General features: G+C 35.6%; 4 protein-coding genes across 4 annotated transcripts in view; 2 read left to right on the top strand and 2 right to left on the bottom strand.

Moving 5' to 3' along the window:
- The window catches only part of mmrn2a (multimerin 2a), a 33,512-nt gene extending 27,724 nt beyond the window's left edge, over positions 1-5,788 (bottom strand). Inside the window, exons 1-2 of the mRNA XM_077237209.1 lie at positions 5,565-5,788; positions 1,340-1,573 (exon numbers count right to left, since the gene is read on the bottom strand). Of these exons, the coding sequence (XP_077093324.1) occupies positions 1,340-1,573; positions 5,565-5,661 (331 nt within the window). The 5' untranslated portion in view covers positions 5,662-5,788. The remainder of the gene's footprint in view (positions 1-1,339; positions 1,574-5,564) is intronic.
- Positions 5,789-8,615: 2,827 nt separating this feature from the next.
- On the top strand, positions 8,616-10,589 carry LOC143745244 (uncharacterized). The gene is made up of 3 exons (XM_077237247.1): positions 8,616-8,766; positions 9,815-10,057; positions 10,266-10,589. The coding sequence occupies exons 1-3, from the start codon at positions 8,694-8,696 to the stop codon at positions 10,313-10,315; spliced, it is 366 nt and encodes a 121-aa protein (XP_077093362.1). The 5' UTR covers positions 8,616-8,693; the 3' UTR covers positions 10,316-10,589.
- A 148-nt stretch (positions 10,590-10,737) lies between these two features.
- glud1a (glutamate dehydrogenase 1a) lies at positions 10,738-25,380 on the bottom strand. Its single transcript, XM_077237244.1, has 13 exons — positions 24,628-25,380; positions 21,893-21,973; positions 21,754-21,809; positions 20,804-20,867; positions 19,781-19,875; positions 18,408-18,587; positions 17,020-17,157; positions 16,603-16,740; positions 14,647-14,727; positions 13,846-13,969; positions 13,038-13,129; positions 12,873-12,935; positions 10,738-11,619 (listed from the first exon to the last, which is right to left on the bottom strand). The coding sequence occupies exons 1-13, from the start codon at positions 25,028-25,030 to the stop codon at positions 11,500-11,502; spliced, it is 1,635 nt and encodes a 544-aa protein (XP_077093359.1). The 5' UTR covers positions 25,031-25,380; the 3' UTR covers positions 10,738-11,499.
- The window catches only part of LOC143745245 (nuclear factor NF-kappa-B p100 subunit-like), a 25,220-nt gene continuing 23,896 nt past the window's right edge, over positions 24,356-25,679 (top strand). Inside the window, exon 1 of the mRNA XM_077237248.1 lies at positions 24,356-24,529. The gene's annotated coding sequence lies outside the window, so the exon portion shown is untranslated. The remainder of the gene's footprint in view (positions 24,530-25,679) is intronic.

Here is a 25,679-nt window from a genome sequence, read left to right as displayed (position 1 = left end):
CACAAAATGGGCCCTGAGGGTGCTCAACCACAAAAAAATTGCAAAAAAGGAAGAGAAATATAGCACACAACAGCTCCAAAAATAGAAAAATATTTCATTTCGAGCCTAATGGCTTTTCATCAGACAATATCCTATTCTGTCCTACAGTCCATACCACTGCTTCCCATTAGCTTTAAAGATGTGATCCAGTCAAAGAGGATCCATATTAGATGATAGCAAACATACACTCGTGTCAGATTGAAATTATAATTTGATTAACATGACAGGTTCTGTGTCATATGCGGAAGTCAGTGCAGTCGGTGCAGTTTGATTTTAAAATTCGCATCCAATTGTAATAATTATGTTTATTACAGTCTATTAAAGATTTTTTAATTCAATTTGAATGGCAGTTTAAAAAAATACATATTTTTTCAATCCAAAGTCAAGTGAAAGTGACAATCAAAACCCCTCAAGATTATTAACAATGAGGAAGTTAAAAAAAATTACATTCATTTTGACATACATTCATGATTATTTGAAGAAATGTAATCTAGCCACATATTAATATGACTAAATATTAATGATCAATTTAATTGAATTATAATGACTTCTAATAGACTAGGAATCAGTGCTGTTATTGTTAACTATTAAAAATATTTTTTGTTAATTGAAATAAAGCTGAAATAAATTAAAATATAAATATTAGATGAAAAACTCAAACTTAAAAAATGTATAGAAATATAGAAAAAATATAATAAAAATGACAAAAGCACATAACAAAGAAACAAAAACTTAAACTAAAAATGAAAACTGGAAATATAAAAATAAATTTACATTCAAAATGTTAATAAATAATAATAGTATATAAATAATATTTTAATTGAAATAATACTAAAATTACACTGCTACGATATGAATCCACAGTAGATGGTGTGTGACAGGGACTGGTTTTGGCTGGCATGTAAGTTTGTGTTTTGGTTTGCATGTGCTGTGGCAGGATTAAGGGAAGAGGTTGTTTAATAGTTTTATGAAGCTGTGCGCTGATGCTGGATTTGAGCATTAACAATTTAATCTTCCAGTATGTGAATCTCATTTATTATGGGTGGCTGGAGAAAACAGGCCACACTGAAAAGCTTCTTGTGGATTCCATTTCTCGGCATTCCTCTCACCCACTTGTTATTATACCCCTATCTCTCTCTCTCTCTCTCTCTCTCTCTCTCTCTCTCTCTCTCTTCTCTCTCTCTCTCCTCGTGCCTTCTCCCCCTCCGCTTGACTATTCCTCTTGTTAAGGGTGTCCCAATCTGTCTGAGCACTGAGTGCCCATCCCTCTCTCAAAGGAGCTGCACACACACTCTCCTACCACACTGGCAGTCAGAGCACACACAGCTCCATCCACCAGTTATAAGACGAGAGCCAGTTCCAGTTGAAGGACATAAAGCCCAGCTCCAAGCTCCAGAATGGATGCGCTGAAGAAGGGATTCTCCATGGCTAAGGAGGGAGTGGTGGCCGCCGCCGAGAAAACCAAGGCTGGGGTGGAGGAGGCAGCAGCCAAAACCAAAGAGGGGGTCATGTATGTAGGTATGTACAAATTCAACTGAGGGGAGAAAAACCAGAGAATTAGATCAAAGTCAGAAATGGCTTTTGTGTACTGTCTAAAAATATATTTAATATAATATTCCTTACTTTTTTCTACAGTAAAGTGTAGTGAAGACGAAGCTGTTTTACATGGTATTGTGTGCCATTTTCATACTTTAAAAACACTGCAATTGCAAATTTAGAAAGCAGTTGCACAATTACAAAATCATATTTAAAGATTTTATATATATATATATATATATATATATATATTGTAATATAATAAATATAATAATATATAACATTTTAATCTATTAAATGTATACAGAAAGCCAAATCTTATCGAATTATTTCTATCAAATATATTTTAAAAAGTAATTGAGTTTGCCCGGCATGGTTTTTTTGAATGATAAAACAAAATTTTATCATTATCAGTTTTGTTTTGTTTTGTTTTTTGCTTACAATGCATGGTGTAAAAAAACTAAACGTCACTAATGCTGGCACGGATGATAAAGAGTCCTGAAAATTAAAACCAGGTTAATGAAGATAGATTTGGGGCATGAACCCATGACTGCTTTGCTTCCTCACTACAGTGAGTGAACAACAGCGGACATTCAATTAAAAAAAAAAAAACAGCTCTATCCACCTGCCTCTTTTCTCTTATCAGATCACAAATTCATCTGCCGACTCAGCTGTAAACAAGACTGATAATCAAATGACATGGTTACTAGTACAGTGGTTATTTACTCTGTCCAGAGCAGTAGCCATCTTTTTTATATCTCAATTATAAACTCAAGAACGGATGGGGAATGAAGAGGGAGATATAACAAGATAAAGAAAGACAAAATAAGAATAAGATAGGAAGCACTTTCTGTTTTTAATGGATGCAATCAATCGTTGAGCTGTGAGTGGCAGACAAATTATGAAGAGAAAAGCCTACTGAACCCCATTTATATTGCATTTTAAATGGATATGTAAATTACAAGATAGGTCATACTTTATTTTAATCTCAAAAGAAGGTCTAAATATGCTGATCATCTTGCTTTTACATTGTTACTGCTATACTATAGTACTAAATTATATTACCATATAATATGGGTAACATTTTATAGTACAATTGCAGTACAGTGTTACTGTAAAATACTGCATCTTGTACTTTACTTTTGACAGAAACATTGTGAGTAATACATAATTTCTTCCTGGTTGTGCTACTATGCTCACAAGAGCACACAGCACTACAATCCCATTTCCTTCCGGTCCACTCAAGAGCCCGGGGTCAGTCCGGGTCAATACACAATCTTTTATGATTCATAATGGCTCTCAGTACGAGTACACACCAGTGACAGGAACATGTCATTCTGTTTTCAGTGTTATGAACAACACTATGTGCTTGCTATTACATGGACTGTGACTTATGTCGGAGAAGGTGTGTGTGTGTGTGTGTGTGTGTGTGTGTGTGTGTGTGTGTGTGTGTGTGTGTGTGTGTGTGTGTGTGTGTGTGTGTGTGTGTGTGTGTGTGTGTGTGTGTGTGTGTGTGTGTGTGTGTGTGTGTAAATGTGTACTAATGAACATGATCGTCAGGTTTGACATAGACTGGTGGCGTTGATGATGCTCGAATGCTGCATTTTAGCAAGAGAAAGTCCCAGACTTATGGACCCCTGCTATAGATCAGGCAGAACTCACATAAAACTGTCACTTTAATTTCTCTTGCATTATATAACACCAATTTCATCACAGAACTGTGTGAGCACAGTCCAGATCAATTATTTTTAGGACTTAATTCCATCAAATTAAGAGCATTGGGATTGAAGCAGAGAGTGAGGTGATGTAATTCAATACTAATGTATAGAATAAAAAGACTAATGTATAAAATAAAAAGCTTTAAATTGATTTTCAAGATAGATAGATCAAGAAAATAGATCTTGCTAGCATTATTATGTGAAAATGTGGCATATTTGTTACATGATTAAGAAATAAACATCTCAATAATACCTTCCTCTACACTCTATGCACAGCTATATTTAGTATATCAGTCTCCTCCTCTTAATCTTAGCAGCAAACTACAGCCGTAGAGACGTTTTGTGCTTCGTCATGTAATCAGAGATGCTGTGGAAGTGACATCATATTGCAGCAGGGGTTGGGCGGTGGTAATGTTCTCACTCTTTATTGATTATAACATTAATAATACAAGATTCCTGGCATGTTTGTGTCGCAAGCAGAGGCTAAGCCCTGAAGAATGTGCATGTCTTTTAATAGTAAACCAGCTCTTTGTCCAGAACAACAAGGACAATGTCATGTCTCTTTTGAGGGGTGTTTTTGTTGTGCTGTGTGAGCGCATGTTGGGAAGGAGGAGCAACTTTCACAGACACATTGCTGTGGGCTCAAAGGTTCTGGGAATGAACAGAGCTTATGCTTGTTCTAAGGGCCATTCGTGCAGCGTAGATTTAGCTCTAATGATGCCAGGGCCCTTTATGAAGCAGAAGCGGGTTTTTTCCACTGTTAACATGCAAGAAGCAACTCAGTAGAAAGGTTGTTTCTTGATCTGTAAAGCTTAATAGCACTTAGTGGTGCCAATCAGCAGCCTGTACACCCGCTGTAGTTCAGAGGCAAATTCTACATGATTTTTGTAGAGTCTCTAGGGTGTTGGAGATAGCCGGACATTTAGTTGCACTGCCAGACGAGACTAAGTGGATCTCAGGACAGAACAGGAGCCACAGATATCTGTCTAAAAATAAGATGAAATTAAGTACACGTTTATGAGAAAAGCATTTGTTCACAAGAGTGCATGTCTGAATGCTTCAAGGGATAGTCCAATAGTACGAATCTGTCATTCTGTACATCGTTTTCTCATTCCAAACTTGTATTAACTGTTTAATTCTGCAAAACACAAAAGAAGATATTTCGAAAATGGATGTATTTTGTATGATTTTTTTTTTTTTTAAAGTAAATGATGATAGAATAAAATTTTTGGGTGAATGTCATTTCATCAGCGATATTACTTGTCCACAATGAACATTTTATTTTTGACAGGGACAAAGACAAAGGAAGGCGTTGCGACAAGTGTAAACACAGGTAAAAGAATTAATAGGAACAGAACATAACTAAAAAACACTTGTAATTTTCCTAAAACCCTAATCAATGGAAAACCTCAAATCAAAATGCAAGGATGCTTTTTCATCTGTCCTAGCTGCCCAGAAAACAACTGACCAGGCGAATCTTGTGGGTGAGAGTGCCGTGACAGGAGCCAATCAGATATCAGAAAAGGCAGTGGAGGGGCTGGAGACTGTGGTCGTATCCACTGGCCTGGTAAAACTGGTAAGGATTTTCATATGGATCATCATATGTGACCAATAGTTGGTCAAATTAAATTACATTTTTAAATGTAAAATTGGTGTCTTTATGTGCACTATTATTATTTGGTCTTATCATTCAGTATAAATTGCTTAATGCACAGTTCAGTCATAAAAGTTGGTCTTTTTGATATGATGCTCATGTTTTCTTTCATGAACAGGATGAGCTGGAGAATAATGAGGTGCTTTCAGAAACGCAATAAATGCATGCATGCAATAAAAGCATGCTGAATGATCACATTTATCTCAAAACCATGACCATTAAAGACTAAAATCTATACATTTGAATACATCAAATTATACATTTTCATATAGTCTAACGTTACTGTCCTCGCAGTTTAGGAGCGAGGAGGCCTGCAGCAACCAAGCAAAGAATTTGACTCGCTGCTCAGCAAGAGTGTGTTCTTCATAAATAATCCATTTCTGCTTTCCAAACATCGCTCTGCATTTTTAAAACGCATCCCGGTTTCTTTCATTAGAACTCCCAAATTGGTTTTTATTTATTTAAATCCCTACAAATAGCTCATGATGAACCATAACCACACATTATCCGTCGCTGTACATAACGAATATGAGTCTGATATCTTCCAGAAAGCAATAACTAAACAAAACAAAACAAACAAACAAAACATATATTTTCTGTTTTGCAAATAGGCCTACCTGACAACGTGAAAATATGACAATCAGCTATTTTAAAAAGCCGTTGACAGCTGTGTTGTTGTTGTCTTTCTGCCTCCAGGGGGAGCTGTCGAAGCATGAGGGAGCTGTAGAGCAGCCTACAGACGCTGGACAGTAGGTGAGGTAAGGGAGCAGACGTTTTTCTTGAAATGGGATATAAAAAAAAAACAGTAGGTAGTAATTGTACTTTTTTTCCTCAGCAAACCGACATCAAACCATTAAAAGACTCTCCGAAATAATTATCAATAATCGCAACAATGTGTGAAATCAAATTTTCAGTAGGCTAAACATATCTTGAATAAAGTTTAGGCTATTCCACTCGTATTTTCCCCCTATTTGCAACAAATCAGCATATTTATTTGATAGGATAAATCTAAAAATCTATTGATTTAATTTAGTCAGTTATATGCTTAAAAAAACAAGAAGAAAATCGAATTCAAAATTTAATAAATAGGCCTATATATACTCTCTGGAGTTTATACTTAAATTTGCTTCTCAAGTACAAATGGAAAGATTTATTTATTTATTTAGCCTACTGCAGTTTAAATTTGATGGTATACCCTATGTGGGATAATTTACATTTAGCCCTTTTCTAGTAATTTTGTACTTCTTTGTCTTTGATTCAATACATTGATAGCTCTATGACTGAAACACACGTACGCAAAGCTTTTTAAATCTAAGCAAAACCTTTAGAAAGTAACTCAGAATTTAGGTCAGCGTGTTTACACAATTGCAAACAATGCTGACATCTGACCATTTTTCTTCCTTCAAACACTTAACAATTTCTCACTCAACAAATTCACAATTTAGGCCGTAGTCACATTCAGCAGTTCATGTAGTTTACAGTGTTATCAGACAGGTTTTACTGTTACAAAATTGCACATGTGCTTCAGCTCACAAATGCAGAGACGATGAAGGACACAAGCTTTGTATTAAACGTACCGGTTTCATGTGTAGTGAGTTTACCAGTAGTTTAAAAAGTGATATTTTACCAATAATGAAGAGTTATCTGCACAGTATGTGATTGTCAACCATACCCACGTAAATGTCCTTGTGTTTTATTTCAGGCTGATGTCGCACTGAACGCCCCTGTGATGCTCTGCTTCTTGCTTCATAGGAGAGAGAGAGAGTTCATTAGCTACTGCTGACCATGCCTGAATATTAAAATGCTAAACCTCTGATGGACACTAAAGTTACAAACACCTATAAAAACAATCACCCGCCTATCTCTCTTGCTTTTATTATTCATAGAAATACTATTCACAAGAATAAAACAACTACTTTATCTAGCTATGCAGTATTCACATATTCTGTACAGTGCGTGTCATTACCACATTTGTGCAAATATTACATGCATTTGCTTGTGATTTGGAGATTTTTATATATAGTCTGTCTTTCTTACCTGCCCTGAAACTGATACCTACCAGGTTTTCCTCCACCCAACACAATGAGGTTTGATGTATGATGATGATTTCACAGTCATTGTGACGAAAAGGAAAACATTCCAATCCAGATACACCTAAGTTGTTGAATCGGAGACAGTGTTTAAAACGAGGAGCAGAAAAAGACAGAATCACATATGGTTAAATCCCAAAAAAGAAGGCAATTGATGATGTTAAATGATTAAATATGGCTGATTAAATCTGTTTCAGTATTATCTTAAAGTTTAGTTATAGCACGATGGGCCCTCAGAAATGCTCTTGTTTGTTGCTAAGTAGGCTATTTGCATTATAGACAACTCACAACATCTGCAAATGATCATTGTAAAAAAAAAAGTTGCTGCCTTACATTTTTAAGTAAAATCAACTTGGTTGTTTAATTCATTTAAACTTAAATCACATTAAACTGAGTTTTAAAAATGAGTTGAATCTTGTATATCTAATAAAAAAGGTTGAAAATTGCTTATTTTGATGAGTTAAAGCAATGTAAAAACATGTTGTCACAACTATGTTACATCATGTCTGCTGCCTCAAAACTAACTGTTCATACTCATTTACTTGACTTACTGAACAGTCAACCAATGAAGTCTAAAAACAGCAGATCTTTTGAATAGTCCAATAGTTCAAATAGTTTGAATAGTACTACTCAGTTTAGTGAGAATTTTTTTTGCTCATTTTTATCCTTTCCTTATTTTAAAGACAGAATATTGCTAATAAATATAAAAAACCACATTGCTAAGAAAGCAAACAAGTCTAGTTTTCACAATATTTGTAGTAAATAAAGAAGCAACTAAGTAGTAAATTAGTAACATTATGTATTATAAATATGGTTTTGATTAATTCAATAACATAAATACAGTACATTCAGCTCCACCCTCAAATTCAGTGAAACTACAAAAACAAACACCCTTCTCAGATCAGAACACACCCTCCATGTTCCTAGAGCACACGCACATCAAATTAAATATGCATCCCATCGACAAACAAAGACTTCATGACACACAGCTAACATCCCATATGGCCATTATAATACTATAATCAGAAGCTTTGTGCCTCTGGCAGAATGTCAGCGTTTATGAATCTTTCATGGTCTGTATGCGTTATCCGAGTTTGAAATGACAGCTTCGTTCAGCTTTTTCCACATTCCAGCTATGGGAGGAGACGGAGATGTCTATCAACCCTTCATTTAGCTCTTGCTCAGGGGAAAGTCATCTAGAACAAAACATAAACAAATGCGACTGAAGTCAGAAATGGCCATAACAAAATGAAGACTATCAACCTCCCAGTATAAACCTCTCAAACTATCTCCATTTCACCTGACCTATAAAATGAAATAACTAAAAAATTAAGTAAACTATGGTAAAAAATACTGATAATAAATACATTTAATTACATACTTAAATGACTATAGGCTCTTATTTCAACAAATGCTGAGTTCTGCTGAAACCTTGACTTATGAGACAAGAAACCAGGTAAACCAGTCAAACAAGCTTGCTGTTCTCTTTGTTGACATCATTCTACTCCACCCAAGCTGCAGTAGCCAATAGGCACACACATCCCTGACATACTTTCACGGAGCAGCAGCCTAATAAAACCTCATCCATTATTGGCCCCAAAACACTGACACATACACCCGCTCTTGCAAACATCAACAACTGCGCACTCTAGAAACATGTCTTTCCTTTCAGGATTTTTGGGTAATAAAGCAGCAGATTCATTTGTCGACCAGGCAGTGGATAAAGCAGGTGAGTTCCTTCTGTTTAACAAGCTTAAAGAAACTTTCAAGCTATTTTTGCATCAAAAGTTTTTGTCCATTTTATGGCGGACAATTTGTGTCCTCATTTAGCCAGACTTTTATATTACTCTCAAAATTGAATGGCACAAAAATATAGATTACATTTTTTTATGAGATAAAAAAAAGCTCTTATTTATGTATTTTACCTAAACTATTGGCTCAAGTATGCTAATACTCATATAATCTAACTTTCAGGGCTATTATTGGGGTTATAAGTTAACTCAAACTAAAACTAAGAACATGAAAACATGTTATTAAATATTTTTTTTATTTCATTTTCATTTAGTTTAACTTGATTTAATGAAAGAAAACTGAAATAAAAATGTATAACTACATAGATGCCTTTAAAAAACAAAACAAAAATACTAAAACTTCAACAAATTAAAAACAAATAAATTATAAAAACAAATAAAAAATATTAGTAAAATACTATTATAGTATCTCGATGTGAAAATAACGCTGATTTCAGCTAGTAAAAAAAATCAGAAGACATCAACTTTTAATTCATTTTTTTCTAACATGTCCTTTTTAGTTAGGCAATCTCTCTGGATATGTGATAGAAATATGATGTCATGACTCGTTTAACTAAATAAAATCATAAACATTGACTTATAATATATAATATCTTGCAGGCTGGGAAAGTTGTTTTTCCATCTTTTCACAAACTCAATGTTTCAGTGAACATGAAATTTAATGTAATGTTACACCTTTTTTCAGTTCATACTTCTAATCCTAGCTAGCAGTGTTGGTTCTCTATAAAAGAGCTAGATGAAATATTTCTTGAGAATGCAGTCAGTCCAGTAGTTGTGCCGCTCCTTATAAGGTATGAAGCTAGAAAAGCCTTAGAATTTAAGTAAAACACACAAAAAAAAAATCCAATACTCTTTTTATTTTTAGACCTTTTGGCCACAAAGCGCTGGGAAAGAGGAGCTGTGGTTTGTGAAAGTGGACAAAAAATGTCATTACCTTTAAATAAAATTGCTGTTAAATTCTCCTAGCTGCTGTAGCAAAAAAAAAGGTGAGGGAAACAATTGCTGGAAAGAAACAGGAGAATGATAAGACCGGGGGCATGGGAGGTCTTTTCCCAAGTAAAGACGAGAAGGACAAGAAACCAAAGGAAAAGGCAGGAGGTGGAATATTTGGTGGCCTACTTTCAACAGGAAAACCAGAGGAAAACAGCACTGGAGGAGCCATCAGTGCAGGAGGCAGCAATGCACAAAGCAACAGTGAAACAGACAGCAGTAAGTTTGCTCATCCTTCTTAGCAAAACTAAATTATGACAGTGCAGTATATATATATATATATATATACACACACACACACACACACAGAAATGTTCTAGAGATCACAAGTCAAAATTTGATGATTCTAATATCATTTCTTAGACATTACAAAATGTAAATCCACCATGCACAAATATAATAACAAATTAACTTTTTGTTTAATTAGGTTTCAACGATGCACTGGATGACCTTGCTATGGACTTCAGTGAGAAATGATGTTCTTACAATAAGGAAAAATCTGAGGCTGAGGTTTCCCGCTGGCGAACTTTGCCTGACAATCTCCTAGTGTCATGGACTTTTTTAGTCATGTAAATAGTTTGATGTCTCTTTGATATCTTATGTACGACCACTACTAAAAAAAAACATTACATCCATATTAAGTATTTTGCTCAAATAAAGTATATTTTTCAAATTTATTTAGCATGATTTTGCTTTTATTAGTACCTTGTGATATGATGTTTAGTGAATAAAGCTGAATACAAAAGTTTTATTACTGAAAAGGTTCTCTTTTTTCACTTAAATGAGCTAATACTGCCTTAGTATAATCTTAGTTTTGAAATATTTGTTTTTCGTTAAAAATGTTAAACATTTCAAAAGGACAAATGAAATTATCCCAGTGAATCAGCTGACACACTGCACACATTTTCATATATATTTTTATTAATTTTAGACAATTTTAAAAAGGCAATACAAAGTCTTTTTTTCAAAGGCTAATTCATACTGAATGCTAATATGATGATGAAAATAAACATTTGCTCCCAAAAATATATGCCCTACCATTTGCATATTGTTAAGAAATTAAACAAATTTACCAATAAGGTCAATAACTTGTTTTTTTTTTTTTTTTAAGGAAGGCTTTGGGTTATCACTGAAAACTGTTCCAAAGAGCAGCAAAACTTTATATTTATGTGCAATATTTTGCTAAAATACAAAAAGCCTGAGATTCATCCTGCATCCCTTTCCAATTTGACCATATTTTTGTCAAAACAGGCAGGGGGAAAAACAACTGTGCAAGTGTATTACGGCCATAAAGATTAATGTTTTTAGTAACTTCTTCATTAACACATGGCCTGAAGAAAACATTACAAAGATCAGAAATACTGTAGCTCTAAACTTTTGGTGTTTCCTGGCAAGGCATTCCCGCTATGCTCTGAGATGTGACAAAGAGAGTGAATTAAAGGGACTTTGGCTTATAGGCTTTTCTAAAAGCCATGAATATTTGAAAAGATGATGAACTAAACAAGAAAAGATGCTTCTAAAGTTGCCTATTGCTAACCACATGCATAAATGATATGACATATACATTTGGATGTATAAAATGTAAACGTGAGGAGCTGAAGTGTTGTAACTCAGGTTGGTGCAGACTTGGGTATACAGAGTCAGGTGAATAATACAACCGTCTATGTAAAGGTAAGGCCAGCATCGTGGTACACTTTGAAGACTTTCTCAATGGCATTGACGTAGGCAGCTGTCCTCAGGTCCAGCCCAAGGTTATACCTGTTGGCTGTGCGCATGATTTGCTAAAAGGATGAAGGATGAATTATGTAAACAATCTGATCATTTCTGAAGCAGCATTTTAAACCATGCATGCACTTCATACATCAAACTATCCAAAAGACAGACAGACTAGTATGCTGCATTTTAAGGCATCATACATGTACTCTCAATGTGAATATTTATCTAATACGCATCTTAATTATGCTGCCTCCAACATTATCAAATTTTGGTCTAATTCTAGGGCAGCATCACATGTGTCCTTCATGAAGAAGCCAAAAAAAAAAAATTCCAAGATGGATATCAAAATGTTGATTATAAATGAAACTATATTCTATTTATTATGGAAAAGAGTAGCTTTATTAAACAGTCTAATAAACAATTTAAATTGTGTGTGCTATTTACAGAGTTTTGTGCTGTTTTAGCTTAGTAAATCCTCTAACTAATGCTTTCAATAAATCACAAATTGGGTGTGGAGGATTATATAGGAATCCATTTAATGGGCTGGGTCTCAGAAACAAATGACTCACAGCAACAATAGCACATGAACAAACGGACGATGTTCTCTAGTTACCAGATCCCAGTCTAACACAAAAGCTGTAGCTAGGTGTGTAACAGGTAAGAGCATCTGTATGTTCATGTTCAAAAGACAGAAATGATTGTGCTGGAGGGGCATTGATGCAGTACAACATTTAACTTTCATGCAGAAATGTTAGATACCATCTAACAAAACCATAATCAGAGATGTTAACAACTCCTTGACTATCGATTCATTGTCAATCCTTTTACAGATTAAACTTATCTGTTGGTTTATCTTGTCCACACCGATACATTTTCATTTGAAAACACATCTTTTAGTCTCCGTTTTGGCCTTCCGTACACATTGAGACAGCGTTTTTTACTAACGAAAACTAAGCTTTTTGAAAACCCTCTCAGGGTCTGATATGTCAGCACTAAGCAGGTGAGCATCTCACAGTAACTGACCAGTTGGAACGCTACATTTATTCTTTAACTTAAAAATAATAAAAAATAATAAAATAAAAAAAATACATAGTTTTACTGACGAAGGAATAATCATTATTTTTATTATTAATAATAATGTTAATAATACAGTAACAAGAAAAACTAAAAAATAACATTTACTAATATATATATATATATATATATATATATATATATATATATATTAGTTAATAGTGAGAATTGGACCCTAAACCTAAACTAAAGTGTGATCATTTCTATCTAATATATATATTAAATAGATTATATATATACTTACTCTGGCAGATCGCTCCATTGTGTAAGCCAAACCAGAATGCACAATGTCCTTTTCAGAAGCTCCCTAGCAGATGAGCAAAACAAGTTTATAAAAGGATTAATAGTCTAATTTAAAATGGTTAAGGAAGACAAATTATGTGACAAGAGATTCTGCATTTATTCTCACAGCAATTCTGTCTTGAAAATCCGATGTGGGAACAATAGGTATGGCTCCACCATGTTTCCCAAACTTCCTTTCCAGACTCTCCTGGACAGACACTGCCAAAAGACACATTAGATCCCTATTAGGATTGAGCAAACTGACAGATGGATATAAGATAGTAATGGTCACATGCTATTTTTCCCCAAACAAATTGCTTATTCTCTCTTACAGCTTCTCTGGGGTCCAAATCTGTGATAGATTTCATTCAATATTTCATAAAGCATGCAATAAAATATGGTGATGGTATCAGTATATGAATTCGCTAAAATCACACCATTCAACAGATTTTTCACTAGATGTATTGACAGTATGTGTTTGTGTCTTCCTCTGTTTCTGTCTGCCTCTTGTGTTCCATCTATACCATGTGACTAGCAGCAAATTGGAGGTCATTTTAGGTCAGTCAGATGAAAGGCGGGACAGAGCATGTGTTTGTGTTTATGTGCATACATGCCCAGATCCTCTCAAGGGGGCACCAGCGTCACTGTATTTGCTTGTGGAAGCAGAATAAACAAATTGAACAAAAATATCACATGACCTATTCTAGCCGAGTGCACATAACCTAGTCTAGAGCAATTATAAAATGGAAAACAAGCCCTTCCAGAGAACTAAATTACCTGATCATCAGTAAGACTGGTAAGTGATTTGCAAACAATTATACCATTCATGATAGAAAGATTTCTATCAGCAGACTCTTCACTATGTTGACCATAGCATTGCTTTTTTACTATACGACTAGGCAAGGCATTTTCTAGGTAACATATTTCTGACTTACTTAGGAGATGGTAGTTTGAGTCCCTTTCGTATTTGAAGGTCAGTCTGCCATAACTGACATGGTTAAGGTTCTTCAGCCACTCAAAGTAGGAGACCGTCACACCTCCAGCATTCAGGTACATGTCCTATTTATGCATATGAATATTTAAACATGTATTTATTTATTTTTAGAGCCATATTACCATCAAATGCTATTTTCGTGGTAAGATCAAAGTAGTTTAGAAAAGGGGGGACATGTATTAAAATATTGTAATAAACATAAAATAAGTATTTAAATATTTATAAAAATATACATATAAAACTTCTATCAATAAGAATAAAAAAATGAAAATATGTTTTGTTGTTGTTTTTTAAAATCATCAATATATACAGTAGTGGTAGCAGTAAAAATGTAAGTTTGAAATATTTTTCAATCATATTACATAGTTGTGATTGGAGTCAATTGGTCAATTTGCTATAATGGATGAAATGCATGAAACGCATGAAACATGCCAAATTGTGCAGGCATCATTTTTGGCCAGACTGTCATACAAAGAAATTATGGAACCATGTTTAGTGTTTTGTTTTCCTTCATATTTAAAACACACAAAATACTTTCCTCATATTTTGATCGTTTAATCAAATTTGTAGTGTCATAAAAAAAAACAAATATCCCCTCGGGACATCACTCACACCACTACAGTATATCAAATATTTATATTAAAGCTTTATATTTCAATTTAATATTAACCGTTTCACAAATATTTAAAATATTCTAGCGATTGTACAAAGGGTTAAAAACATTTAGGACTGGAAAACGTACAGGGATCACCATGATATTCCTCTCTAGGAATATCTTGTCTGCCTCAGGTGTAGTGGGACCGTTGGCTCCTTCAGCAATGATCTGTGAAAATAACCGTTATTTAAAATCTTACATTTTTCTTTCATATTCTGATTGCACTGGAGTAGGATAACTATGAAGGTAAATTAGCAGCAAAACTCGAGAGACGTAGATGTGAATTTGAGAACTTGTACAATAAATATTCGTACTTGTACGTGAACATTTACACTCACAGCTCCGATGTGAAAACCTGTAAAATAAAAATCTGAAGTTTTGTCTGCACTCTTTTTGTGCAATTTGCACTCGCAGACAATAGTCACAAACCTGTATTCTGAATTTGAAGCTGCAGACAAGCAGTCACAAATGTGTAAAATGCCATTTACAAAAATACAATGACAGACACAAACTTGTAACATATATTTGCACTTATTCTTGCATTCACACTCGCAGTACAACCTCAAGTAGGCACTCGCAACTTCTCAAATCGGTCACTGCAATTTCAAATTTCACGCCTTGACTTTTTCTACTCTTTTCACAATATATTAGAAGATGCAAAACTAACTTGTGCACTTGCAACTCAGTGGCGGCGAGAGAGGAAGCGGGACGGGAGTGGGGGTGTTCAAAGGAGCCGTCTTATTGGTTGGCGCCTAGCCAATGAAATGGGACTTCCGTTATAATACGTGATGATGTCGCGAAACCAGCGTCCTCGGGGACGATCTGAAACGTTAAACTTGTTGTGAGGTGTAAATGCATGTACAAATCTTTGTATATTTATTGTTGCATTAAAAAAATAAAGATCTGAAACGCTTTCATGGCTTAATGCATTAGACTGATACTAAAATAAATAAATGATATTATCAAACTCAGTAAACAACACCATACTAATAATGCATACTATGTACAGAAAAGAAGATCAGCACAGAATATGAATGCAATGAATTTAATTAAGACAGTGGTATGAAAAGACCAAACTGAGGAAACGCCATGCCTACTAATAAAGCCTATAGAAAAGCAAATGAGCACATAATATGAATGCAACGCGTTTAATTGTACGTTAAGCATTTCCCTCCCATAGAAAACCAAGAAAACACTTCATGAGGCTTAATGGACCAACAGTTATAAAATAAAATAAACACAATTTGTTATTATTAATAAAACTGCAGGCTGCAGCTTTATTTGCACTAAACACATATTTGCTTTCTTCCGTCATATTCTGGGCTCATCGGCTTTTCTGTACATAGCAGGCTATGCTTAATTAGTATGGTGTTAACTGAGTTTGATAATATAATTTATTACTTTTAATATCAGTCTATCACACACAGGTTTTGTGACATCATCACGTATAACAGAAGTCCCATTTCATTGGCTAGGCGCCAACCAATAAAACAGCTCCTTTGAACACCCCGCTCCCGCCCCCCTTCCTCTCTCGCCGCCACTGAGTTGCAAGTGCACAAGTTAGTTTTGCATCTTCTAATATATCGCGAAAAGAGTAGGAAAAGTCAAGGCGCGAAATTTGAAATTGCAGTGACCGATTTGAGAAGTTGCGAGTGCCTACTTGAGGTTGTACTACGAGTGTGAATGTAAGAATAAGTGCAAATATATGTTACAAGTTTGTGTCTGTCATTGTATTTTTGTAAATGGCATTTTACACATTTATGACTGCTTGTCTGCAGCTTCAAATTCAGAATACAGGTTTGTGACTATTGTCTGCAAGTGCAAATTTCAACATTCAACTTCAGATTTTTATTTTACAGGTTTTCACATTGGAGCTGTGAGTGTACATTTTAGCGCACAAGTACGAATATTTATTGTACAAGTTCTCAAATTCACATCTACGTGCTCTCGAGTTTTGCTACTCTTACCTTCATACATAACACAATCAATAACTCATATACATTACAAGGACTATTGTTATGGTTGGCCCTATTGACCTCTGACCTTGGCTTTGATATTGTTGGCGTTTTTCTTTGTAAGCTGTTTTTCACTTGCAGCAGGGATCAGGATATGACACTCAGCTTCCAAGATGCTGCCTTCGTATGGGGTGGCCTTGGGGAAGCCAACAATAGTGCCATTGGCCTGGAAAACAAGAGCATTTATTATATTAATACATTCAGATTATAGAATTGCACTTGTAGTAGTGCTAAATGACCACAAGGTAGCTGCCTTACACTGAATATTTTAACACTGCAGCTATGGTCCAACCAGAATGTTTATATCTCCTGAGGAGGCCTTCGCCTCCTCAGAAACGCGATCGATTTTAACAAAGGGAAACCCAATACAAATCATTAATGCCTCCCCAGTTTGTGTGTCCTGGCACCGCCTTTGCTGCAAAGGAAATAAGCTCTACACACTTACCAACTTATAGTCTTCCAGCTCTTTGGGATCAATGCCGTCAGGGTTCCAGATGCTTCCGTCCACCTCTCCGACACCCACACACTTTGCTCCGTTACGGTGAAGATAACGCATGGAGTGCAGGCCCACATTACCAAAACCCTACCACAGAAATTAGGAGACTGCATTAAATATTATTAATAATATTAAGGTCTTTGGAAAAGAAAACACACTCTGTCCCTATTACTGTAAATTATATTTATATTTACAAAATATTTTGAATTTCTCTCACATTACAATGAAGTCTCACAAAATACAGTGAAATTGGTAACACTTTAATGAGATATCATTGATCAACATTAGTTAATGCATGAACTAAAGAAACTAAAAAATGAGCAATATATATTTTACAGCATTTATTAACCTTTGTTAATGTTAGTTAATAAAAAAATCATGTTAGTTCAATTTTGATCTTAAAAATGTATTAGCAAATGTTGAGATTAACATTAATAAAGATGAATAAATTTTGTAGAAGTATTGTTCATTGTTAGTTACGGTGGCCAAGAGAGCTCAATTCGGTGCAACTGAAGAAAACACAAGTACATAGAAAAACACAAGCAAATTAAGAAAACATCTTTATCAATTTGACAACACATGTGCAGCAAATACTCACAACGCAACCAAATACAGAAACAAGTGAGTTTTGTGTTCATTTTAACGTCCTGATCATATGTGCGTTGTAATTATTTGCAGTTTCTGTATTTGGTTGTGTATTTGTAGCACATGTGTTGTGAAACTGATGAAGATGTTTTCTTAATTTGCTGGTGTTTTTTCTATTTGCATGCGTTTTCTTCAGTTGCAGTGCGTTGAGCACTCTTGGCCACCGTAGTTAGTTCATATTAACTAATGTAGTTAACTAATTTTAATAAAAGAAACCTTATTGTAAAGCGTTACCGTAAAATTAGTGAGTTTTTAGATACGATACATTTAGATACTTAGGAAGTGTAACATTTGAAGGTTTCCCCACTCTTTTAATCATTCCTTACGAATATTGATTGGGTGTCTAAAAGCAAGCACACACTGAATACGTCCTTAGATAAGCAAAGTCAGAATGATCCATGTCAGCGTACACTAAGTTCTGGCATAGAGATAATGTACAACGTGCCTGTAAGTAGCACCATGATAGCAGAATATACAGTTGTACTTTTCTTTTTTAAATAAACCTCCTGAATCATATTTAAATACATATTTAAGTTTTGGGCCAGTGCATTTGGACAATGCAATGCATAAAGAGAACAATTCTTCAGCCAACTGATTTGATATGACTAAAAACTACATTTGAATCGAAATAAGAAAATCAAAGCGTAATATAAACTTGAAGCATGGTTTATGTGTTACTGACTTGCACAAACCTGAATGACAAACGTCTTGTCTCCAAACCCAGGATTCAGGCCCAGCTGGCTCATGTAAGCAGCCTCATTGACAAAGTTTTCAATGCCATGGAAGACTCCACGACCAGTGGCAGATATACGACCGTGGATGCCACCCTGGCTGATGGGCTTACCGGTAACACAGGCATGAGCATTGATATCCTGATAAAGAAGAATGATAATTACAAAGAGCCCTTCTAAGCATTAGAAGAATTTTGTTTGCATTCAAACAAAATAATCTAAACTGCAAAGCAAATTATGAGGCACAAAGCTATGAGATCTCTGTGTTAGCTTGTCATGAGAGATAGGAGTAGAATAATAATCTGTTAACGTTTCAGTATATCTCTCATGTCCTTTCATGTATCTAGCTATCGGGCAGCTTGCAAAAAGAACAGAACACCATGGCTACCAAGACCAAGCAAATGACTGCCATGGGGGGACAGACTGTATTGAAAGAGTCTGTCAGTAGAGGGTGGAAAAACACAGGGGCGCTTTGTTCTCCAGGTCTCATAAACACCATGCTCTTTGTCAGGATCAGTAAAAGCTCTAGGCACTGACTGAGTCACCAATATAGCGACAATCTGTTTGTTAGTACTTACAAATATTTTTCAACATGACTACAATATGTGAAAATGTACAATAGAAATCATTGCACCAAATCAAGGTAATGTATGCCTAAAATTATCTATAAAAATACCTGTATGCACGCACATACAGCATTTATCTACAAATATTACTCTATAAAATGTTTTTTAGGGAAAACATGATATGCATTTCCTGAAGGATGTGTTTGTAGGGTAGCCCAAGAGATTTAACGTTTTAAGTTAAGTTTATGTATCATCCTTTTTTTGAATGTCACCCAAAAAAGTAAAATTTTGTCATCATTAACTCACCCCATTGACTTCCATAGTAGAAAAAAAATACTATGGAAGTCAATGGGGCCCATCAACTGTCTGGTTACCAACATTCTTTAAAAAATTTCTTCTTTTGTGTTCAAGAGAAGAAAGAAACTCATACAGGTTTGGTACAACTTGATGGTGAGTAAATGTTGACAATTGTCATTTTTGGGTGAACTATAAGCAAACCATTTTTTTGAAATGTGCTGAAATTGTGCACTTTATTCAAGTGGCAAATAAAAAATATTTATCTATCAGCACCAAAATATCACTGCTTGTCAGTTCAATCACAACATAGCATAAGTAAATATATAAATTATGTCCATAAGCATGTAAGATCAGTGGCATGATCTGTAATAAAAACGCAGCATGCCAAACACCCCATTGATTTCTTATAGATTTTGCTTAAGCAAACCAGTTGCGTATTACACAAACACTTGGTCATATACTTCAACTTACATTATGGCCCATTGTGTTAGCATATGTGTCAGCAATCCAGGACATTTCCCTTTCTCCTGTGCTCATATCTGGGGCGGGGACATCAATGCCAGGCCCTAGCGCAGGAAACAGAAATGAGTATGCTACCGATCCTCCCTTCCCATGGCCATGGCTCAGCTACAGAGTTAAAGGGATAGTTCACCCAAAAATGAAAATTCTGTCATAATTTCCTCACCCTCAAGTTGTTCCAAACCTGTATGATTTTGGGTGAAATATCCCTTCAATGCCAAGCGTAAAAACCTCTGTTATAATACATTAAGACATAATGGCAACTGTGCAGTCACTACAGTTTTTCAAGGGAATCTACATTGTGTTGTCGGAGAGCAATGTGGGAAGCCAGCCCAAAAAATAAACTACAAAAGGAAAGTTGCCTCTATTACAAGCTCTTTAAACACATGTAATATGAGTACAGTTTATATATAGTCTTTCAGGCTACAGGTTAAATCTACTTAATAAGTGGTGTCAATAGCCGTTTAACTGTTAATCTGTGTTATCTGATGCTGATTATTACCTGACTTGTGTTCATTAGTGTGATTGTGTCTAGTAATCTGCAACAGAGTTTCCGTCTCATTCTACTCCAAATAGTAAAATATGCTTATCAGATGTCATTAGGAAACAACAAATATTGATAAACTACTGTTCACCATAAATGGATTATAAATAAAAAACAAACATTTTCTTCTATAATACGCACTGCCTCGTAACTAGTAGGCCCTGACAGAATCTGCAGACTTATTTTGCATTTACAGCACTGATACTTTGGGAAATTCTGTGGAATTCTACCAAATAAATGGTACAATGTGTCAAACAGAAGACTAAGCATTTTAAGGGTAGACAAAACATAAAAATATTAGGCAAAATATTTCAGAAACATGCACAAGGAATGAGGGATGTGTAGACTTTAGTACATGAATGGCATTCAAATTCTGCTGAGCTTTTTGTATAATTCGGTAGCAGATTCAGTGCGCGCTGCTTAAAACTCACCAATGAAGCCCTTTTTAGCCAACTCAATGGTAAACCTTCTTGTGATCTTCTCCAGTTCTGTGTCCTGTGTAAGAAAAAATTTGACGAGCATCAGTGACTATAATGTGTTTAATAATATGGAAGTATACATTTATAGTAGTACTATAGCTTTTTAATGTCATGACAGCATCTTAGGCTATCTCAATGGCAAAAACGGTGTTACAAAAATTGCATAAATACAATTTAAAAACAATAACTCAACAAAAAGAAAAAAACATTGCGGTTAATATTATATACAATGTTTTACATTAACAAATGATAATAATTCTAAAAACCTTTTCTGGTTAAATCTCACTAAACAAGTCCTTAAATGAGCTTACTACATACAAATGTTGTCTTGCATTAAAGGTTGGACACTCCAATTAAATATGTTTAATGGAAAGTACGTGTAGTTGGGTATTTGTCTTTAAGCAAAAACGAAAAGAAAAAAAGATTAAAAAAAGATGTCACCTGCGACATCTAGGGAAAACCACTTGATCAAATCTTTTTTTTAAAGAGATTAAAAGTCTGTTGGGGATTTTAGGATGTATTCATTTAGGTAGTAGTTATTTGAGTATTGATTGCTCCAGTTGTAAATGGGGAGTCTGTCATCTGAAAGTTAAACTAAATACAGGATGCTTAATGATAAAATACTAACAAACAAAGGACTGTCACAAACAGTGTCTTAACAGCACAGGCATTAAACCCTGTATGGTTTCTCTATGCCAGTCAATAAATCTACAATAATAAATAACACAGGCAAATGCAACTGCACTGTAAATTATGTTCTAGCTCTTGAAAGACACTATAACAAAAATAGAATATAAATATAGACATTCATTTTGAGGAATATTTAAAATTATAGTGAAATTAATTTAACACTCTACCATATTCTGAAATCATAATTATGCAGGGAATATGAAATCACTCACAGAATAATTCTTTGGGTTAATTTTCACTCCAGCTTTAGCTCCTCCAAAAGGCACATCTGTTGATAGCACAGTTCATGTGTTCATACTAACAACCACAGCCAAACTAATTTACACAAACAAATTAAAGCACAGAACTTACCTACAACTGCACATTTGTATGTCATTAGTGAGGCGAGGGCTTTCACCTCGTCGACTGACACCTCTGTGCTATAACGGATACCTGGAGAAACAGAAGCAGTGTTGAGTCCTCGTCAGGCTATAGGTCTATCTATGCAAATAATGTCAAATCAAGGATCAAAATAAATCACAAGCATTATATAGCCCATTTTAACTTGTTTTATGATGCTAAGACAGGAGATTGTCTATTGATTAAAACTAAAGGAATCACAGACGACAACACTTTCATAATGCAATTTTTTGTGTGTTTGTGTGTGTGTGGGGGGGGGGGGGGGGCATATATTTGCCCACTGCAATAGTAGACCTTGTCTGACAGTTAAAATGGCGTTAATGAACTGGGCATTATCCTGTTTGGAGTAGGAGGCCTGAAAATTCAAATAGTTTAACTGCCATTTGCACACACAAAAAAAAAATAGGTCTACAGTTCTGAGAGTGGAAAATTTGAGTAGCAGGACAGGCAGTAGACCAACCACTTTGATGACTCACTCTCTCCACCCAACTATGAGGGAAAATCTAGGCAGGGCCCAAACTGGGTGTGGATTAAGCCAAAGCAACTACCCCAAACATCTCTGTTATCAATCATCCTCAAAAGGTTGCTTAGACGACACTGGAAAGTTTCTTCTTGATTTCATGGACGATGAGCTAGTAATTAATTTCACATTTCTATTACATCAAATAAAGTTATCAGTACATTTAAACAGTATCTTTCCAGAGTTTGTTGGTGACGGAGTAACTTTAAGGAAACTTTAATCTTATAAAAAAGAATCAGCTTTTTAATCAAGCTGCGTTGGCACTTCTCTATGCATAAGGTGGAATGAGCATTTCTACTGTACATGTTCAAGGGGTCCAAAGTCTGCAATCTCTTACCTATTATAACCACGTTTTGCTTAATCTTCTTTCTTATTTTATATTCTTAATCTTCTTTTTTATATTGACGTCCTGACACACAGTTGCAAAAACATACAATGTTTTGTCTGGTTAGCCTGTTGCCAGACTTCAAGGTAAAACCACTGACTAAAGCACTAAGCTAATTTACAAACTCAACAATTTAAAGTCTTGCCATTAATTCAGTCACTGTCTCACTAAAAGCTCCCATTGATTCTACTCAATAGCGTGAACATAAGATGTCTTCCAAAACTGTGCTGATCAGATCAACGGAACTTGTGAGCAATTTAGATAACTTAAAATTGGTGGTTAAAGGAAATGGGATCAAAGTTATCTTTATTTGCTCTTTCTACTGTTTAAAAAGGGGAAAATAGTTTAAAAACACTGATAGGATAAAGCTTCCATTTAGGGAAACTGCTGAGAAAGTGAACTGCTCTGGGGTCTTCCACCGCCCTTCCATAATAAAGCATTGCACAGTCAGTCCTGACGAAGCAAAATGTAATGGTCTTACAAACAACTCCAGGATAGGTCAAGCTTGACAAAAACAGCTCTTGTACAAACACATTCCACTGATAATGAGAGTTCACAACTTCCAAAAAGCATACAAATATTGCTGCAAAGATAAAACTGTAATTTATATGATGTATATATATATATATATATATATATATATATATATATATATATATATATATATATATATAAGATTAAGAAGCAGAACTAGGCTACCTTGTAAAATAAACACATGGAACAGATAGGCAGCATTCCTGCTGCAGTACTTTACAAACAAAGACCAAAAATGGTGAAGAAATGCAGGACATAGGCCTATTTCTTCATACATTTGTTTAAAAGATTTTCCAATTTCATTCTCCTACATATTATAAAATGCAATGCGTATTAAGGAATTTATAGACTGCTAATCCTGTGGGAAAACCCATTAAGCTGTATTTTGAACATGGTTGTTTCCCTGAACCTAGCTGGAAACCAGCAACAAACTAATTAAACAAACACGCCACCAACTGGTTCTACCAGTAAGCCAGTCAAACTATGATTTGGAACATGGTATTGGTTTCTGTCTGTTCTAAGATGGGCACATTCTGGCCCTTTTCTGCAACAAACCAGCTAACTTAGTGACCATCTTAGACCACCTATTAAACACCTAGACCAGGGGCCAGGTGCATAAACTTAAGACTGTGTCTTAAGAACTAGTTTTACCAACTAGCAGTTAGTTACGAGGTAATCAGTTTTACTTTTCCTATTCAAATTAGAACAATTTACCTTTTATGTAACTTAAGTTAGGACCTAACTTAATGACTAACTTTTAAGAAGTCTCAGCAATGCAACCGGTCGCACGGCTAACACCTTAGACCAGCTAACCAGCTTGAACCAGAAAGAAAGAAGATAATCAATAAAACCAGTTTATTCGGATATGGCACATACATCTTATCAGTTTACCATTAGTTCCAGTAACGTTATAATCTACAATGTTATTTGTGGTGCTTGAAGAAACGCTTGCATGCAAAATTCGCGAATAGTCGCAGAGTGTCGCTGCTGCGCAAACACAACGCAGGATATGTTCCACGTTCATGGAACGCAAGCAAGGCCCTTTATTTATCACTCTCTGTCAAATTACAAAGACGAAGCTTTTAAATATATGTGTTGCAGACACCCAGACCTACGTCATCATAATACAAATCTTCAGAAGATGGTACTGGTAAGTGCTGTGTCTCAGCTTGCATGTTTACCATCGAGAACGCGACTGCGTCCTATTATCCCCGGACCCGGTACTTAATTCGTGAATTCAAACTTTACCTCCTTTACACGGGGTCCTGTGCTGGCTGTGTTGAGCTCTGTATCCCTCGATCATCTCCCACTCCCCGTTGTCTCTCTTGATGGGGAATGACACTGACAGGACGTGGTTGCAGGGCTTGATGATCTTGAGGATCCCTCGAACTCGGTGCCTCTTCTGCTCGGGCGTTTCTCTCGTCTTGAGATCGTGCACGAGTTTATCCTCCACGATAGAAGCTCCGCGGTCGAAGAACCCCTCGACCATCCTAAAAAAGTTAGGGTCATCGTCCTTCTCTCCTACGGCTTCGCTGTAACGGCGGACCCGCATGAGAGTCGCGGAAGCGGGCAGGGCGGAATCGACGCATCCCGAGGCCAGCGAGCTGCTGGCGGCTGCGCGTGTGACGAGCTCCCCCAGATACCTATACATGACTCAGTTTGAACTAAAACACTAACTAACTAATAATATCTATAAAGGAAAGAAAAACTAAGACAGGTAACGTTAGTGTCAAAGAGTGGGTCGGGGTGAATAAACGGACACCACGGCTCCTCCCTTTTCTGCTACACTAAATAAAGTGTCTGTCAGCTTGAATACTGTTTGCGAGTTTTAAACAGCAGACAGACCGTTGGTCTCCACCTCAAGCTGGGAGGCGCTCCGCTCATAGAGCAGGAACCACAAGCAAACACGCTTTTAAAAATGTGTTTGCAATCAGCCTAGGGAAAAAGCATTATAAAAATATGTAAAAGTATTAAAGTTGCTGCTGTCCACAACGTTCAGGCAACACATGTGGACAGCAGCAACTTTAATAATCTGTAATATAATGATAATGTCACCCCCTATAATTATGTGTGTGTGTGTGTGTGTGTGTGTGTTCAAACAGTTTCAAACATTATCTAAAATAGTACAGGCTAGAATCTGGAGGGATCAAGAGGGCACGGGGTTATTCTGTTTTCGCTCATTCAAACTGGCTTTTTCTTGTACAGCCGAGGTCAACTGAGGTCCTGCTAACAGTGATTAGTTAGTGTCAGGGTTATTTATCTTTTACAGGCCATGATGGAGTAGCTTCATATATTCAGTC

Source organism: Siphateles boraxobius, unplaced genomic scaffold (assembly GCF_051911475.1).
Source record: "Siphateles boraxobius isolate OS27281-9 unplaced genomic scaffold, OSU_SipBor_1 20, whole genome shotgun sequence".
Lineage (NCBI taxonomy): Eukaryota > Metazoa > Chordata > Actinopteri > Cypriniformes > Leuciscidae > Siphateles > Siphateles boraxobius.
Note: the sequence above shows the minus strand (reverse complement) of the source record. Positions and strands in the feature narration are given on the sequence as shown.

Coding starts and splice junctions, on each gene's coding strand:
- glud1a (XM_077237244.1), bottom strand. CDS start 25,030: ATGTATAGGTATCTGGGGGAGCTCGTCACACGCGCAGCCGCCAGCAGC. Junction 19,876..20,803: donor GGCTAAAAAGGGCTTCATTG/GTGAGTTTTAAG, acceptor TTCCTGCGCTAG/GGCCTGGCATTGATGTCCCC. Junction 18,588..19,780: donor CTAACACAATGGGCCATAAT/GTAAGTTGAAGT, acceptor CTTCTTTATCAG/GATATCAATGCTCATGCCTG.
- LOC143745244 (XM_077237247.1), top strand. CDS start 8,694: ATGTCTTTCCTTTCAGGATTTTTGGGTAATAAAGCAGCAGATTCATTT. Junction 8,767..9,814: donor CCAGGCAGTGGATAAAGCAG/GTGAGTTCCTTC, acceptor AAATTCTCCTAG/CTGCTGTAGCAAAAAAAAAG. Junction 10,058..10,265: donor CAACAGTGAAACAGACAGCA/GTAAGTTTGCTC, acceptor TTGTTTAATTAG/GTTTCAACGATGCACTGGAT.